Source organism: Mercenaria mercenaria, chromosome 6 (assembly GCF_021730395.1).
Source record: "Mercenaria mercenaria strain notata chromosome 6, MADL_Memer_1, whole genome shotgun sequence".
Lineage (NCBI taxonomy): Eukaryota > Metazoa > Mollusca > Bivalvia > Venerida > Veneridae > Mercenaria > Mercenaria mercenaria.
The window spans coordinates 44452247-44470177 of NC_069366.1; the positions used below are offsets into that span (position 1 = coordinate 44452247).

The 17931-nt window shown below is 35.3% G+C and overlaps 1 protein-coding gene across 1 annotated transcript in view; it reads right to left on the reverse strand.

The window, feature by feature from the left end:
* Positions 1-16021: 16021 nt before the first annotated feature.
* The window catches only part of LOC123549067 (carboxypeptidase B-like), a 37890-nt gene continuing 35980 nt past the window's right edge, over positions 16022-17931 (reverse strand). Inside the window, exon 12 of the mRNA XM_053545708.1 lies at positions 16022-16285. Coding sequence (XP_053401683.1) covers positions 16089-16285 — 197 coding nt within the window. The 3' untranslated portion in view covers positions 16022-16088. The remainder of the gene's footprint in view (positions 16286-17931) is intronic.

The following is a 17931-nucleotide window of genomic DNA, read 5'->3' on the forward strand; positions in this document are numbered from 1 at the left end:
TACGTTATTAAACTTGTGAAGAGAAATAGGGACTATGCACGAGTTCTGCAGCCACTGTACAAAGGCGCAATATTATTCCGCAGAAGAACATGTGCTTATTTCTCTGTGCAAATCTGCTATTTTATTACAAATATGTCTTGTAACTATCATGATAAATTATATAAATTTGTTCATTAGTCCAAGCAAAATGGAAAAATCATTAGAGGCTAATAAGTATTTTAACGCGACGACACAGATGAAATTGACGTCACAAATGATGTCACGCAACCGATATAATATCTGAAAGTCAATTTAGAAAAATAAATTGACGTTTGGTGTCCCATTGTAACTTAAAGGCGTTTGAGTATGTTTCAGTCATACGTTATAAGCTTGTATCGAGTAATATGCACGAGTTCTGCGACGGAAATTCTGCTCGACATTATCGACGTAGCGTGTAGTGTGGGATTGGTCAAAAGAAAATTAATATTCCTCGTGATGCTCGTGCGTAATTTTCAGCTCAAAAATAAACTAGAGGTGTGTAATAACACACCAATAGTTTATTTCAAGTCAGGATTTCACAACACTCCCCTAGGCTTCATGAAATACTTCTTTATTAAAAAAAACAAGACTTTGTGTTATGAGAAATAAAACAAATAATGTAACATCTTGATAAACTTTTTACCCGACATTTTGAAAAAAGAACAACGATATTTTGACCTTTGCAAAAGAAAATGAAAGGCATAATTACGGAAAACGATTGTCAAATTTGATAGATAACGTATAAAACGTACGTAGCAAAGAGATTCCAGGATTTTGGTTGACATAAACTATCAAGAAGTTGTCTGAAATGAGCAGACGTGCAAGTAAAGACGCGATAAATGCTCTTGTTTTCATTGTTGTAATTAAAGGGGGTGGGCTCCCAGTTAGGTGTCTGTGCAAAATGTTTTTTGATTTTATTTATACTTTGTAGTAATATACCTACATGTATTAAGTTTCATTAACAAGTGTTACTGTTACCAGTTTTGACTTACTTTTATAGATATTCACATTTAAAGTGGGTAGGGTAATCTGACATGTGACCAGCCAGGAACACAATTTCTGTTGTTGTTTTTTTTAAATGGTTCAAACTTTTTACCTGAAACGTTCATAACTAAGCAATGGACATTCACACAACATGTTGCATTTTAAATTGTACTGAATACTTTTTTCATCACAGGGCCACAAAGTGGTCTAATCAAATTTACTGATTTTCAATGGACGAACTTTACCAAAAAGCTAAAACATTTTTCATTAGTTGAGATATTAAGGTGTTATTTTAAGCAGATATTGTAAACTAAATAAACATTGAAATGACAGTATATCAGTACACTCTGATTATTATTGGAAGAGTGGTACACTCTCAAACTGGGAAAAAGTGGGCGGGGGTAAATAAATATTCGAAGCAATACTACAAAAAATGTGCAGTTGTTAAGAAATGGCCCCAGATTGTCTATTACTATCTTAATTTTATTAAATACAGCATTGATTGATAAATTTTAACAAAAACATTCCCACTTTATACATGTGTGTCATGGAAAAAGCATGGACCTTGAACATGACATGTAGACAAACCAAATTAACCCTGAAAGCTCAAAGTATTTAACAAAAGGTTTTGCCTGAGGCAGTATATGTTGAGGAAAGCTATTGTTCAAATTAACATTAAATTTTCTGCATTGATTTTCCCATGGCACACATGTATAAAGTCTTATTACAGAGAAACATTTTTGTTGAACTTTATCAACCAAGTCTGTATTTAATAAAACTAGAATGTGCCTGTAGAACACAGGGTGTGAAAAAATAGTAGGTGCGCAAGTTCATATCATGATAAACACTCATCAATTTATATCAAATACTTTTTGAGCTAGGCGTGTCACAAGGTGAGAATGTGCATTTTTGACTATTTCAGGGACCATAACTCTAGAAATAGGGCGCGGAACCAGATTAAAATAAGGAGATGCGCAAGTTCATATCATGATTAAGACTAATGCAAGATTTCTTGAATCTATATCAAATACTTCTTGAGCTAGGCGTGTCACAAGGTGAAAATGTGCATTTTTTACTATTTCAGGGGCCATAACTCTAGAAATAGGGGGCAGAGCCAGACGAAAAATAGAAGGTGTGCAAGTTCATATCATTATAAAGACTCATGCAAGATTTCATCAATTTATATCAAATACTTTTTGAGCTAGGCGTGTCACAAGGTGAAAATGTGCATTTTTTACTATTTCAGGGGCAGTAACTCTATAAATTGGGGGTCGGAGCCAGACGAAAAATAGAAGGTGCGCAAGTTAATATCATGATAAAGACTCTTGCAAGGTTTCATCAATTTATATTAAATACTTTTTTATCTAGGCGCGTCACGAACTTCGGACGGACGCACGGACGGACGGACGCACGGACAAGAGCAAATCTATATGCCCCCACCACTTATGGGGTGGGGGGGGGGGGGCACAATTAAGATAGTAATAGATAATCTGAGGCCATTTCGTAACAACTGCACAATTTTTGTAGTGTTGCTTCGAATATTTATTTACCCCACCCACTTTTACCCAGTTTGAGAGTGTACCACTCTTCCAATATTAATCAGAGTATACTGATATACTGTCATTCTTATTATCCCCCGCCGATGAAATCGGGAGGGGGGTATTGAAATGGCGTTGTCCGTCCGTCCGTCCGCAGCCATTTCTCAGTAACTACTTGGTAGAATTTCATGAAACTTGAAATAAACATGGACCAACATACTGCGATGATGCCCGTCAAGTTTTTTTTTGATTGGTCAATTTCCCTCAGAGTTATTGCCCTTGATTTAATAAAAAATGTCCGTCTGCAGCCATTTCTCAGTAACTAACAGGTAGAATTTCATCAAATTTGAAATAGACATGAACCAAGATACTGCGCTGGATATATTTTTTTGCCGTTCCTCAACTCAGACCCTTTCGGCGGGGGATTCCAATTCATCGAATTTGCTTGTGTTTATTTAGTTTACAATATCTGCTGAAAATAACACCTTAATATCTCAACTAATAAAAATGTTTTAGCTTTTGGGTGAAGTTCGTCCATTGAAAATCAGTAAATTTGATTAGACCACTTTGTGGCTCTGTGCTGAAAAAAGTATTCGGTGCAATTTAAAATGCAACATGTTGTGTGAATGTCCATTGCATAGTTATTTTATCATGAAAATTTCAGGTAAAAAGTTAGAACCATTTTTAAATAAATAACAGAAATATTGTTCTTGCCTGGTCACATGTCAGATTACCCCACCCACTTTAAATGTGAATATCTATAAAAGTAAGTCAAAACTGGTAACAGTAACACTTGTTAATGAAACTTAATACATGTAGGTATATTACCACAAAGTATAAATAAAATCAAAAAACATTTTGCGCAGACACCTAACTGGGACCCCTCTCCCCCTTTTTGTTTTATATACAAGACGCTTAACTTAAGGGACCGGTTCATGGTTAATGCAAAATGACCGGTCTATTTCCTAAATTTTTCTGAACTTAAGTCTAAATTTGAAGAAAAGATAAAATTCTTTCTGACGTTATTGAATGGCATATCGGTCAATAGTCCAAACTACTAGTATATTTGCCGTCGTTCCTTTGGATCTCGGGCAAAAGTTTTCACTACTCGACAGCAAGCCATTCAATAAGTGTGTGATATAATAATGCGTGCTTATCATCAAGTCCAGATGCATTTATATCAACATACAAGTCATTATAGCCGACTTCTCACAAAAAGCTTGTTTGAAAACTGTGCAGCGACATCGAAAGTACAAAAAATCAGTGGTAACTATAGACAAAAGTCGTCCTTATCTACGAAACATAGTTAGATTAGCTACTTAAAGAAAAAAAAAACGTTAAACGATAAGAAGTGAAATGGAACAGCTGAGTCAAACACCTGATATTATTATTATTAATAATAATCAGTTCTATATAGTGTTCTTTTCATGATAAACACGTTCAAAGGTGCTAGCCACACAGGGCGCGGAACTCATCCTCTACTAGTACAGACACTAGATACAGAGCGATCTGACCAGAGGGACAGAGTGAGATAAAGCCCCCAGAACAGATAGAGAGAAATCCTATTTAGATACAGGCTTGTCCGGCTAACTAAGTCCGGAGCTTTGCGAATAGACAGTCTGGTTCTTTAACGTGTCCGGTGTTGAGCATCGATACACGCGAAGCTGTCTTTGCTGGGAAGAACCAGTACAGGCCTCTTAGTTAGGTGGGAGACGCTCAAGAGCATCTCAGAAATTTCCATTGCCTGGATCGGGATTCGAACCCCGGACCTCTGGATTGATAGTCAAGCATGTTACCACTAGATCACCGGACAACCGGCCCAACTATAACTGTGCAGCGACATTGAAAGTACAAGAAATTAATTTTAACTGAAAACAAAAGTTGTCCTTATCTACAAAACAAGACTTAGTTAAATAAGCTACATAAAGATGAAACGTTACCGATGTCTTCACGTGCCGATAAGAAGTGAAATTGGATAGCTTTTGTACATCACGACAAGTCAAACACCTGATACACTTCAGTCATGTTATAAAAGCGGCCCGCCACAGATTACCTTCACTTTATAAAATTCGAAAGTAAGTTTAAAATACTTTAAGCGATGTTATGTACATATTAAGGACTTCTAGATATGAATTTATTATTTCAAAGGCCAGACTTGATCAGATATCATACATGTTTGGGAATGTATGTTCATTATTTATTCTTATGTATAAACGTTTTATATGTCAATATTCACAGAACTGAAATTTCAGCTCCGCTCCATTAGACCAACACGTTCATGATTCACTTGTAAAACGTATTCCTGACGCTTACATTTCCACGTGGTGAACAATATAACTGAATTAAAGCGTTGAAGAAAAAATGGTTAACAATCAATTCTCTTTCATCGAAATATCTTTTTCCAAATAAAAGTGTAGGTCTTTTAAGTGAATTAATAAATTGTTATAAACTCAATATCTTTTATCTCCAGCCCTTATCATGCTGGACACGATTGATTCTGCCTTTGCGACCACTGTAGATCTTGATCAGACTGCACATTCGTGATCCAGATCTGCACTGTTCGCCTTTCAGTCAGCATCTTTTTGGTAAGCATATATAACAGTTAATGGTACTGTCCAAATTGAAAGATGGACAAGTTCATTACAGAAATTTAGCAGGGTAAGGGTTAAGGTTAGAGTTTGCTCATGCATGGCAATTGTGAAACGTTTCAGGTGGGAAGTTATTCTTTCCACAGGAAATTCGTTTTAGTATGATACATTATAATGTTCTTGGAACCTTTTAAACTATTTTCTTTCAATAAATAATATGCCATGTTTTAAGTATTTCCTTTTGCTTGGGAGGGAATATTTTTGTGGAATAAGTTCATTCTGAGTTCGTTGTTCATCAAAAATAATGCAGAATTCAAGCTGTAAAATGTGCTGATGTCAACAACCTTTCCAAACTATTCCCTCTTCCATACTATATTCTAAAACAGACGAAATTTCGTATAAAATGTTGTAACTGTTTTCAAATCTGCTCTTAATGAAATAAATTCATTACATTTTGCTAAGAACAGAATTGCCTTTTTTTCATACGAAATGGGTTGATAACAGCGTGCATGCAAATTTATTGTGACACTATTCTAAAACCTGGTTAATCCCTGTTGAAAACAAGTGAATGAAGTATTGCCATGCAATACAAAGTCCCCTACTGGAAGGCACCTACTTTTCTCAACCGCAGTATAACATAATGAACTGATATCTGTCAATGATGTATAAACAATATTGTACTATATATACAATATGTTATAATAAAACACTTGGATTAAAATTTGCATATATAAATATAAAAACCTACAGTTGTTTTTATATGGATTTTTTCGGTTATCATATAAGTTATTTATAGTAACAACAAAGGAAAATTACTCCTAAAAAAATTCTATATAATATAAGTCCTCAAAAACTCTTTACCAGGTAGAGATAGGTCAAAATACACCTAAGAATTGGATGAAACATGCATGTTGTACCACAGAAAAGTGGTCTCGATTTTTCCCTACGGCCAGTAATAAGAATGTTACAATATAATCTATTTATAGTAAAAAAGGGAGGTAATTCTAAAAACAAGGCTGCCTCATGATGGTGAACATTTGTGCCAAGCTACATCAAAATCCCTCTATGCATGAAGAAGAAATGCTCTGAACAATGCCATTCTTGAATTTGACCTTTGACCTCTAAGTGAGACCTTGACCTTAGACCTAGGGACCTGGTTCTTGCTCGTGACAAGTTATCTTACTATGGGAAATAATTCTGCCATGTCACATTGCCTGATTATGAGGTACATTTGTGACAAGTAATATTAAAATCCCTTTATGAATGGCAAAGTTGTGGACCGGACAGGAAAAAAAGCCCTGTTGACTTTTGACCTCCAATTGTTACCTTGACCTGTGAGCTAGAGGTCCGAGTTTTGCGCATGACACGTCGTCTCATCATGGGGAACATTTCTGCCAAGTCATATAAAAATCTCTTCATGGATGACAGAGTTATGAACCGGACACGAAATTGCGGACGGACGGACGGCCGGTGTAATGAAGTATTTCGACCCCCATAGAATAATGTCCCCCGGTCATTATTCTATACAAAAAAAGACCCCCCCCCCCCCCCCCCCGGTCATAGTATTATGACCTCCAGATCATAGTACTATGACTCCTCCACGTGAAGTAAACTGAACCTCACGAAGAATATTGACTCCCATAAAAAAAACGACCCCCGGTCATTTGGTAAAATTAAGTGATAACTCATGTATCTAAGGCCTAATTGCTGCATTTTATGCCCCCACTCGGGGGAGGGGGGCATATAGATTTGCCCTTGTCCGTCCGTCCTTCCTTCCTTCCGTTTGACCATTAGCCCCAGATACCAGCACTTGACACAGAAATCAGAGCATTCCGCAACGGGAAAAGGGATTCTATTTCTAGACGCTGTATCTTGGTGTATACATTTTTTTTTCAGGAAAATAACAATTCACAATACGTTCACAAAACACACCAGTGTCAATAATCCCTGCAAAATTCGGTATGAACTAATTCTTCGGAAGAAAACTGCACAAGAAACTGCTAGCATAGAACTTAGTATTAATAGAAGTTGCAATACTTAGCAGTGGCAGTAAAGTACGGTAGCGGCAACAATAGAAAGTAGTAGTAGTAGTAGTAGTAGTAGTAGTAGTAGTAGTGGCAGTGGTAGTGGCAGTTGCAGTAGCAGCAGCAGCAGCAGAGGAATAAGTGACAGCAACAACAGCAGCAGCAGAAGAAGAGGTATATGTACAAGACGTATTAGTGGAAGCAGGTATAGTAGTATCAGTAGTAGCAGTTGTAGTAGTAGTAGTAGAAGTAGTAGTAGTAGTAGTAGAAGAAGAAGAAGTACATGTAGTAATAGCAATAGAAGTAGCGGCACCAGTAGTAGTAGTACAATCAAAATGTTAACTATTGGCAATGGAGGGTATTAGAGTTGTAGATCTAGTAAAATTGTCCGTTAGGTTTGGTGGTGATCACTTTTTAATAGATATTATCGTCAAAAGTCTTTTTAGGAGCCGGTGTTTTACACGGAAAGAGTAACTTTTTTAAATAGAATAATGTCCGGGAATCGATATTGTATGAGAGTTCGAATGTAGTAATTTCGGCCGTGAGTATTTTACATGGAAGGAGTCACTTTTTCTATAGAATAATAACCGGGGTCGTTATTCTATGAAATTCGAAGGGCGTCATCTTTAGGGAGTCAGTATTTTACTTGGAGGGGTCAGTTTTTCTATAGAATAATGACCGGGGGGTCGTTATTCTATAGAGTTTTCAAAGGGAGTCAGTTTTTTATAAGGGGAGTCAATATTTTACAGGAAAGGAGTCACATTTTCTATAGAATAATGACCGGGGGTCGTTATTCTATGGGGGTCGAAATACTTCATTACACCGGAATGACGGACGGAAAAGCGCATTCCTATAGTCCCCGAAACTGGTTTTCAACCAGTACGGGAGCAAGATACGTAAGAGCTAGACTCCTAAAATACCTGTTATACTGGTACCAATATGATAGTGTCTGAAAGTGAATGATTCCAGTCCGTCTCAACAGGTCAGTATCACGATAGGATTTCTGTTTGAAAGCAACGAAAACGGCCGAAGCTTCCGAGTACCATGGATGTTTCTTTTGCCTTTACCGCTTGTGCGATAAGTAATTGGCATGCTTAGAACCAGCTAATCTATGCAGACTCTTTGTAAACGAAAGTTGTTTGCTATTGATGGCATGCCGCGGCATCTGTATTTCACTATGATTTTATATTAATTTTGTCCTGGAGTCTTTTTTTTATTTTACGACTGTCTTAATGTGTCATTTTGCTTGTATTTGAAGCGAATGAGAATACTGTTCAAAATAAGGTCACAGTCAAAGGTCGTTTCTCCTCGGTTATGTTGTACAGTAGCATAATATACGGGCCTTGTATAATATCATTTATATTCATGGTTCCTGACTGGACAGAGAAAAATCGTCTTAATATTTATGTAACCCGCGTGTGGAATACGCTATTGTATAGTAACTTTCGACTGCCATAGCGTCTAAGTTTGTTTGTTTCTAAGCTTACTTATAGCCTCCATTTGAAATCCTTTTGGGCGGCTCCTTCAGAAGAGCAGTAGTTTTATTTCAAGGATATTGCAAGATACAGAAGACTCTTCAGTGCCAGAAGATTTTCTTGTTCTGTTGTGTGCTGGTTGTAAAACACGGAACTCTTATTACAATGTGAGCAATTTTAGTTAGAGGAGCGAGGGCTCGAACTCACGACTCCTGATTTGTTGTGAGGCAGTGTTACCATTGGATGACTGCATCTGCTCTCACCCACCGTGTTAGACCTTAAATATGATATGGGTCTTGTGAAAACTTGAATATTGTCTAAACTCTAACTACCAGCGTTACACACTATATAGCCAAACTTTCGATAGAGCCTCTTTTGTCGTTCATTTCACTTCAAAAATTCTTCAAGATAAGCTATCAATCTACGAATACCAAATTTCTGATTATTCTTGTCTGATGAGGACATGAACGGCGCACGACTAAATCATTTATCTACAATAATAGTCCATGAGCCAGACCCAGAAATTTTGGCTAGCGGTACCATCCGAAGGGATTAAAGCTCAATGCTATTTTTGGATAGGTAAACATCTGACAATTCAGAAACTGTGTGATAGCATTGCAGTGGTGGTAGCTTTTTGTGCGTTATTAGCCATGTAGTAACACCACCCCAAAATAGACTTTCATCAAATTTCCGTTATACATAAGTAGACTTTCTATTTCAAACTAATGGTTCTCTCTTATTTTGAAATATATTTACTTGGAACCTGATAGACAAACAGCTCAGTTTATGTATTTTATGTATTTAATAGAACTGTAATTAAAATATTGCCTCTTTAGCGTTTAGTGGTTGCAATTACAGACAAACATAGACCAGTGCTTAAACATAATTAAAAAACACAAATATTGTTTCATAATATGCAGTTAGAAAGGTATTTTGCTCATTCTTGAACTAATATGACATGTTTAAATACATAGAGTATAAGGTAGTAGAATTCTACATATCACAAAACCAAGTTGTCTGCCATTGGCTGTTTTGGCGCTTGTAATTTACGGCATATAAATGTGCGTTACCTATTTCTTTGAAATTAATTAATACTTCTATAAATGATATAGAATAGAAAAGTATGAATATTGTTAAATCAAAGCAATTTCTGAACTAGTTTTGATATGTTAAATTAACAATTAGACAGTTATTCGCAGACCAATAATTTTTAATATCAAAGCCTCCTTGTTGTTATTGTAATTTACGTGAAAATACACGTGTAGACGGAAAACACAAAATATGTTGTTTAAACGTGATGTTTTACTGTCTGATCTGTATAAAAGGTGCATACTCATGCCGACTTCTGTATCAATGTTCTTATGCTTAAACAGTAAACATGTTTATACTGAATAATACCAAATGGTACTTTTATACAGCAAAATACGTTACCATAAAATCAAGATTTTCATAATATTTCATATAAACAAGTTAAAGTCGTTGTTATTTAATATTATGCTTAGAAAAGAAATATTTTAACTAATCAATAAAATCATTCTTCGGTTAGATATCAAATGCCATGTTAATTCATTGAATGTAAAAGTGTAATTTACGTTACAATATGTTACCTTAATCGGTAATATTCTACCGTTATTATTTTCAGTCTTTATCTTTCTATATCATGTCAAGTTTATTCTTTGTTTTCAATAAACCACATTTTCTATGTATTCAACATACTAGAACATTCTTAGTTATGACTCTTCATTACTGTCTGAATCTTAAGATATAGCCAATATTGGTACGCGAATAATCTTCATCAGTTTCGCTGGTTTCGTTTATGTCAACAGATTCATCAGGAATGATCTTTTTGTCACTCAAGTTGTTCACTAACTGTTGTTCATCATCAAAGTCCCAGCAATTTATAACAACACCTGGAAGATAAAGACTATTCTCATGGGCATGTAGTCAAATATACACCTTTAAGAAAAGATCAAGGTTGTTTCATTTTGATATGGGTGGACGGATAGCTCAGTGGTTTGCATATTGGCCTTCCAATCCTGAGGTCGGGGGTTTGATCCCCGGCAGCTACTCGGGAATTTTCAGAAACGCTTTTCAGTGTTTCCCACCCAACTAGAGGTGTACTGGTCAGGAACCCAGGCGATCCTTGCGTGTGTCAGTGATAAACACTAGGCACGTTAAAGAACCAGGCTGTCTATTCGCAACGAGCTAGGCTAAGTTAGCCGGACAAGCCTGTATCTGATTTCTGATCTCTCTGTCATGGAGGCTTTGTCTCACTCTATCCCTCTAGTCAGATCACTCTGTGTCTGTTCTAGTAGAGGATGAATTATGCGCCCTTTTGGCCCTTTTGCATTTGAACTATGTAAAGCGTCTTTGAACGTGAAATTGATCATGAATATGGTATAATAATAATAATAATAAATTATGAATAAAAGTAAAACTACAGACATAGAAAAACATGAAGAGATTGTATCAAATTTGAGTATGTTATGATAAAGTTTTCCTATTGTTTTTACAATAGTTACGCAGATATGAATACGTAGCTGATAGTTGACTGGACTGATATGGTAGCATCAGGGTCATGTCTATGCCGTCAGAACTATTAAGGATGCTGTCTTGGTTGTCATTCTTGTTGACAAACATTTCGTATCTAACCTTGTTGATGTTCCGATATTTTGGGCGACCATTATACTGCAAATATAAATGACTCTCCGTCTCCAAAACGTTGTCAAATCACACATGTTGACGTCCCAGTATTTAGCTGTCTGAACATAACTGAGTTTTGTTGTCATCACTACTCATGAAATATTTCCAATTCTGTGGCTGGTTTGGTATTTTTGACCAGAAAACAGAAGTGTTAGTGCAGTTCCACGTCGTTTTCTTTCGGCAGACTAGATTCTTTTGGAAAAGTATGTATCTGTAATGAAATCTACTATAAAAGCATCGTCATCAATGATGTGCATTTGTAAGATACGTTTTCAATAGAATGGTATGGTAGCAGATAGTTTTCGCGAACAGTTTACGTGAAAATTTAAAAACTTTTCACGAAAAGAATCTGTTATTCTAAGTGAAAAAAATCACGATGGTGCGAACTACTGCATACGATAACAGATACCGAATTAACAGAAATAATAAAGGGAGTTAAAAATATGTTAATTTTGTAACCCATATGAAAGTCATAATAAAATATCTATAAGTTTTAGACACTTCTAGGGGTGGTGGTTGGGGATTGAGGTTGATATAACACGCTTCATTCCGTAGAGGGGACTATCTGGGTTATCTTTATGCAGTTCAGTTCACTATTTCGACACACTGTCTCGTTAACAAGATAATATTTTCACGAAAACTTTCTCCTACTTTCACGAAAGTTTATTCAATTTTTCGCGAAAAGCATTGTTTTTTTTTCGGGAAAGTTCATAGAATGTTCATGAAAATTTATGATTCTCGTATGCAGAAATATGCCATCATAGAATGGCTTGTTGTAGCTCGATACTTTCTTCAACGCAGTATAATAGTTTTGGCTTTGTCGGTCTTTGTCAGGAAATTTTTTAACTACATCATGTGTGTTCAACAACTAATATCACGAATAGTCCAAAAACACATTTCTTTCAGCCCTTATCTGAGCCATTCTATTCTGCAAGCTGGTCACTTTCTTTGATTTTTTAAAGTTAAGGCCGCTAGTGCCAATTTCTGCTTTGAATGGATACATGCTTTTTTCTACATCTGTCATCACTTTTTTACATCCGCATAATCGGCTTTGATCTGCGCAGGTTCAACTTCTTTGTGTGTGGATTTGTCTTCTGAAGTCATGTGTGTTTTCTGTTGTGTAGCTTCAACATATTTAGCTCGCATGTTCTGTGTCAAACAACACCTGTAGTATGATAAATATTGTCAGCTGAAGCTTATGATGCTTCCCTTTTTCTTGGCATGAAGTTTGATAGTCTGTTCTATAGTAATTTACACATTCTGTGATGCTGTTGCGGCTGATCTAGACACACTGACGCGAAGCCACGAACCCTCAAAAGCTTTTCTGCACAAGGGTGGGTTAATTCAAGATTTATCATTAGCAGCAGATAGCGGAGTGGTGGTCTAGTGAATAATGTGTCGGCTCAATCCAGGAATCGTAGGTTCGAGAGCCCCACTGGGGTCACAACCATGTCTTTTCTAATGACACCAGTACTGGTTTTCCAGGAAGCGGTTTCGAGAGATACCAATATGCCTGAAGCTTTCATCACAATCGAGCTAAAACAAATTAGTATAAACTAACGGAGAAGCAGGTAGATACATTGCATCGTTCAGATGATTGGACGCAAATAATAATGGGTACAACTTGTATATCTAGGTCGTTGACATTTGTGACCTGTATTAATGCCAGTATATAATGAATAATATCAATAAAGTATAAACAGAAGTGAGCCCTTTTCTGTGATCTCTCTCTCTCTCTCTGTGACACTTTTGAAGTGTTGACTTGAATTGTCAGCAAGTTCCTTTACTTGTTTACATAAACATCGGTTGAAGGTCAAATAATTAAGGTTGAATATATGTGTCATCTGTTAATAAGTAAGTGTCAGGCGATTTTTAACATTTAAACTAAGAATGATTCTGTCCCTATGTAGCCATGGTGTTCCAATGAGTATCTATTTGTTTTCTACCTGTTTAAGGCGCATTTCTAAAATGTATTTCAGTATACATACATGTATAATTATGTTCTTGAACATTTATAATTGATTTGTACAGATGTTTTTGTCACGTAAAATCCGCACAACTATTGAAATGAGATGGTGATTCACTGTATTCTAGTAAATATCTAGTTCAACAACACAAATTATGTATAGTTATTATAAAATGTTATAATTTTTTCCCGATCTGTGCAGGACATATTTTTCACTTCAAAAATTTCAGTTTTGTACATTTTGGTAACATAAAACTTATACGGAGATTACATCATGGGAAAGTTCCTACCACTGCAGAAAAATAGTTATAAGAAACACTATTCAGTCTGTACTTTCAATTATATTGAAGAATCATAAACATCTTGGTCATTGGGTTATTAGTACAAGTAAAATATCTATAATGTTGGTAATAAAATTACTGTTATGTAAATTACACTAATTAAAATGTTAACGGGTACGTGAAAGATGTATTGTTTAAAAGCACATTCAGTTCACTGTTATACATGTATAAGAGTGTTAATAAACTACAGACTGCACTTTTTCTTAATCATTGTGTGGCACAATTTCATCGTCTTAAATGTTTTTAGGAAACATATTAAATGTCACGTAAGTTACAAAAGCCCTAACGTTTAAACGGCATTCATGTAGGAATAAAAAGCATTCGGTATGTACTTTCCGAAAGTCATAATGTCGAATATTCCTTGATTCCTTTGGGAAGGCAGGGGGAAATGGTACCTCAAGGCGCAACATTTATCGGAAGAAAATCTAATTATGAGCTATAATTATGCTTATTAGTTGTCCATGCCATTAAGATGTTCTTCATAATCATTATTTTAATTAACATTTATTCAAAGAAGCAAACCAAAAAAATGTTGAAAATTAAGGAAAAATTTTGTTTGTTTTTAAATATTTGTTACAAATACATCAATTATTCAAACTGAAAAACATATGTTTCATAATTCCTATGTCTACATTGGATATATTTTAGCTCACCTGAACTTGTATCTAAGTGTAGGCATATAACAGGATGATATCACACCAAAAGCTACCATCGATACATTGCTATCACACATTATCTTACTCCAGGGTTGTATGTCTTTCCAAAAATCGCTATAAGAATTAATCCCTCCAGATGGTACCAATCAACCCTATGGCTCATGTATTATAAGTGGAATAAAGCGAAGGCAAAGAAGAGCTGGAACATGAACTAGAGGTCTCAAGGCATTAGCACGATTTTTAGGTCTAAAGGCATTAGTACTGATAAAAATCAATGATTTTTTTAGATATATAATGTAGTTCAGCAATAACAGTACTAACGAATGTTCCTTGGTTCTGTACCAGTACTAACGAATGTTTCCTGGTTCTGTACCAGTACTAACGAGTGTTCCTTGGTTCTGTACCAGTACTAACGAATGTTCCTTGGTTCTGTACCAGTACTAACGAATGTTCCTTGGTTCTGTACCAGTACTAACGAGTGTTCCTTGGTTCTGTACCAGTACTAACGAGTGTTCCTTTGTTCTGTACCAGTACTAACGAGTGTTCCTTAGTTCTGTACCAGTACTAACGAGTGTTCCTTGGTTCTGTACCAGTACTATCAAATGTTCCTTTGTTCTGTACCAGTACTAACGAATGTTCCTTGGCTCTGTACCAGTACTAACGAGTGTTCCTTAGTTCTGTACCAGTACTAACGAGTGTTCCTTGGTTCTGTACCAGTACTAACGAGTGTCCTTTGTTCTGTACAAGTACTAACATATATTCATTAATTCTCTCCCAGTACTAACTAGAGTTCTTTGGTTCTGTAACAGTACTAACATGTGTTTATTCATTCTCTCCCGGTAATCTGTTCATTGGTTATCTGCCTGTTCTAACCTGTGCTGTTTACTGGTTCTGTCCCAATGCTAAAGTGTTGATTGGTTCCGTCCCAGTACTTTCCAATGCTCTCTGGTTGTGTGTAACTTGTGTTCCTTGCTTCTAAGGAACACTTAGTCCTGGAACAGAACCTTGAACACTGGTTAGTACTGGTACCGAACCAGTGCACACTGATTAGTACCGAACAGAACCAAGGCACACTGAATAGTACGTACTGAGACAGATCCAATGAACACAGGTTGGCATCAGTACAGAACGAAAAAGACACAGGTTAGCTGATTGTATGTTTCCTGATTCGGTTAAAGTAGATATATTGATTTTTATATCATGTTTTACCAGTGAACTTTGGAAATAGATTAGAAACGTGAAATAAATAACGACATTTGTTTGCTTTTACCATCTCCATTCGTAAGTACAAAATCTGACATTGGCAATTTTGACTACGACACCCGTGAAATTATTATACACGTGTTCACCCAGTGAAATTATTATACACGTGTTCATCCAGTGAAATTATTTTTATCTTCAACTGAAGCAAACAAATATTTTGAAGTATCTTTCGGATGTTTTATTTTGTACATTTTTAATATTAATCTATACCTTGTATTGTTTTTATATAAAATATGAAAATAAAAATGTTTTACGAAGCGAGAAAAACAAAAACAATGTATGTTTCTTTTTCCTGTTCGTCTACTTTTTACCTTATCTAGATCTATATATTTTATTGAATACATGTATCATTCATTCATCTATAAAGGTTTCAGTCTAAGGGGGCTTAGTTCCTTGAACGTGTCTTTTCCTACTGGATCTTTGTTTTTGTTTTTATATCAACTTTTCGAAATGGAAAATAAACAGTTTTAATTTTGTTTCCGTTTTAATATTCCTTTGAAATACAACTGTATTATCCAGATTAAACGTCAAATTATTTTCCATATCCGTTGTTGAAAATATTTTCAGCAAATGCCAAGAATCCTGCTAGGAACTCTTCGGCTGTGGGTTGTATCAAACTGGTTGGAAGAGAAAATCCGTATGCGCCTGTGTCCCTGAGTTCAATGGTGTAGGCGTACTTTATTCCTGCTCCACCTTTGGCAAAGTCGTCTGATCCACCAGCAGCAGCATCTGAAGAAAACAAAACAAAAAAAGATTTTAAACAAATGCTGAAAAGACGATAATTGCTTTTATATTGATTACCTCGATCAACTAATTACAAGAGACGGATGATATGACATTTTCTGCAAATATGTAAAGCAAATTCAATGTGTGTAAAATATCACGGAATATTCAAGTAGAACAGAATGTAATTGATTTTTATACACTTTAATAATACATTATCTCTTTTCTTATAGTTATTACATATCACACAATGTTTAAAACACGTACATATATAGTGCATTACATCAGAAAACAAAATAAAAAATTATAGTATAAAAATTCGTAAGTGCATCAGTATTACATAGAGGATTCATCAGAATTAACGATAAGTTAAAGGCATTATATAAGTTGTTGGTTTTAGATCACATCGACACAAGTTTTGGTCATACGTCTTCCCAGCTATTGCTGGTGTTAGAAGACCCAATGTGGCGATCCCCAATCTTTCAGGCAAGAGCGGTTAACTCGGTAGAATCACCGAGTTTTCATAACGCAGTTGGGTGGCTTAAGTCGGCGAATTTTATTTATTCTAGCAACTCCTCAGTAGTTTAGCTGAAAAGAGGTATTCTAAGCCCCATTGTCGGGAGTATGCATATATAGGTAAATATACTTTCAGAAAAACAAATGCCTGCTAAAATATTTTTCTTTTTGAAAATACTGGTTTTTGTAGCGTGTGTTAGATTATTTCCTGCATTAGTTTGCATTTCAGTATTATCAGTATACGTATTTTAACCTTTATCTACTCTGTTTGCAAACTTCAGTCTTCGCATAATATAAATCGGCAGTTTTTTTTATAAAATCGTGTAATTTTGACTGTTTTTCATTCCAAAATTTAGTGTTTTTTTTTTTTTTTTCATTTGGAAACTCCAGTTTTGCTTTTCATAACTTCTATAAAGCGAGATACCTATGTTGAGTAGGGTATTTTTGTACAAACACACAGACATTCCAACAATAAAAACTTGATAAAATTAACACACAATTTTATTATACCATATATGTTAGATTATCAGGCCACTCTGTGCAAGTCAAACTACCTTATATTGCTATTGAGTATGACTATTACCAAAATCAAACTTACGTATCAATGTTATTTATCATTAATATTGATTGCAGAGAAATTTGTACTGAATATAACTAAATAGAAAGTCTTTACAATTGTGATTCAATCCTTTATATATAGAGTAAACTTAAAAGAATGTAGACAAAAAGAGCTTGCATTTCTTTTCGAAAATCTGTCGTATTGTGTACTTTTTAACCCTAATTCATTATACGGATAATATAATTAGACATGTTAATTTTATGTTCACATAAAACTTCACATATGAAATTTGGTTCTAGTACTCCTTTTTGCTGGTATACAAAGAATAGTACTGAGAGCAGAAGTAGCAAACGTATTATTGCTTTTCAAAAACAATCGGGCTACCTTGTGGAAAATTTTAAAGAATAAACATCAACACTAGAATCAATTGAAAACAATAATGAGCATATCACACCAAACAGTTTGACAACATATAACAAAGGCACAGGTTACAACATTTTCGTACATCACAACATTTATAACTTGTTTTAAGTTAGGACAAAGGGATATACTATGTATGTCTTTAGAATCATAAACG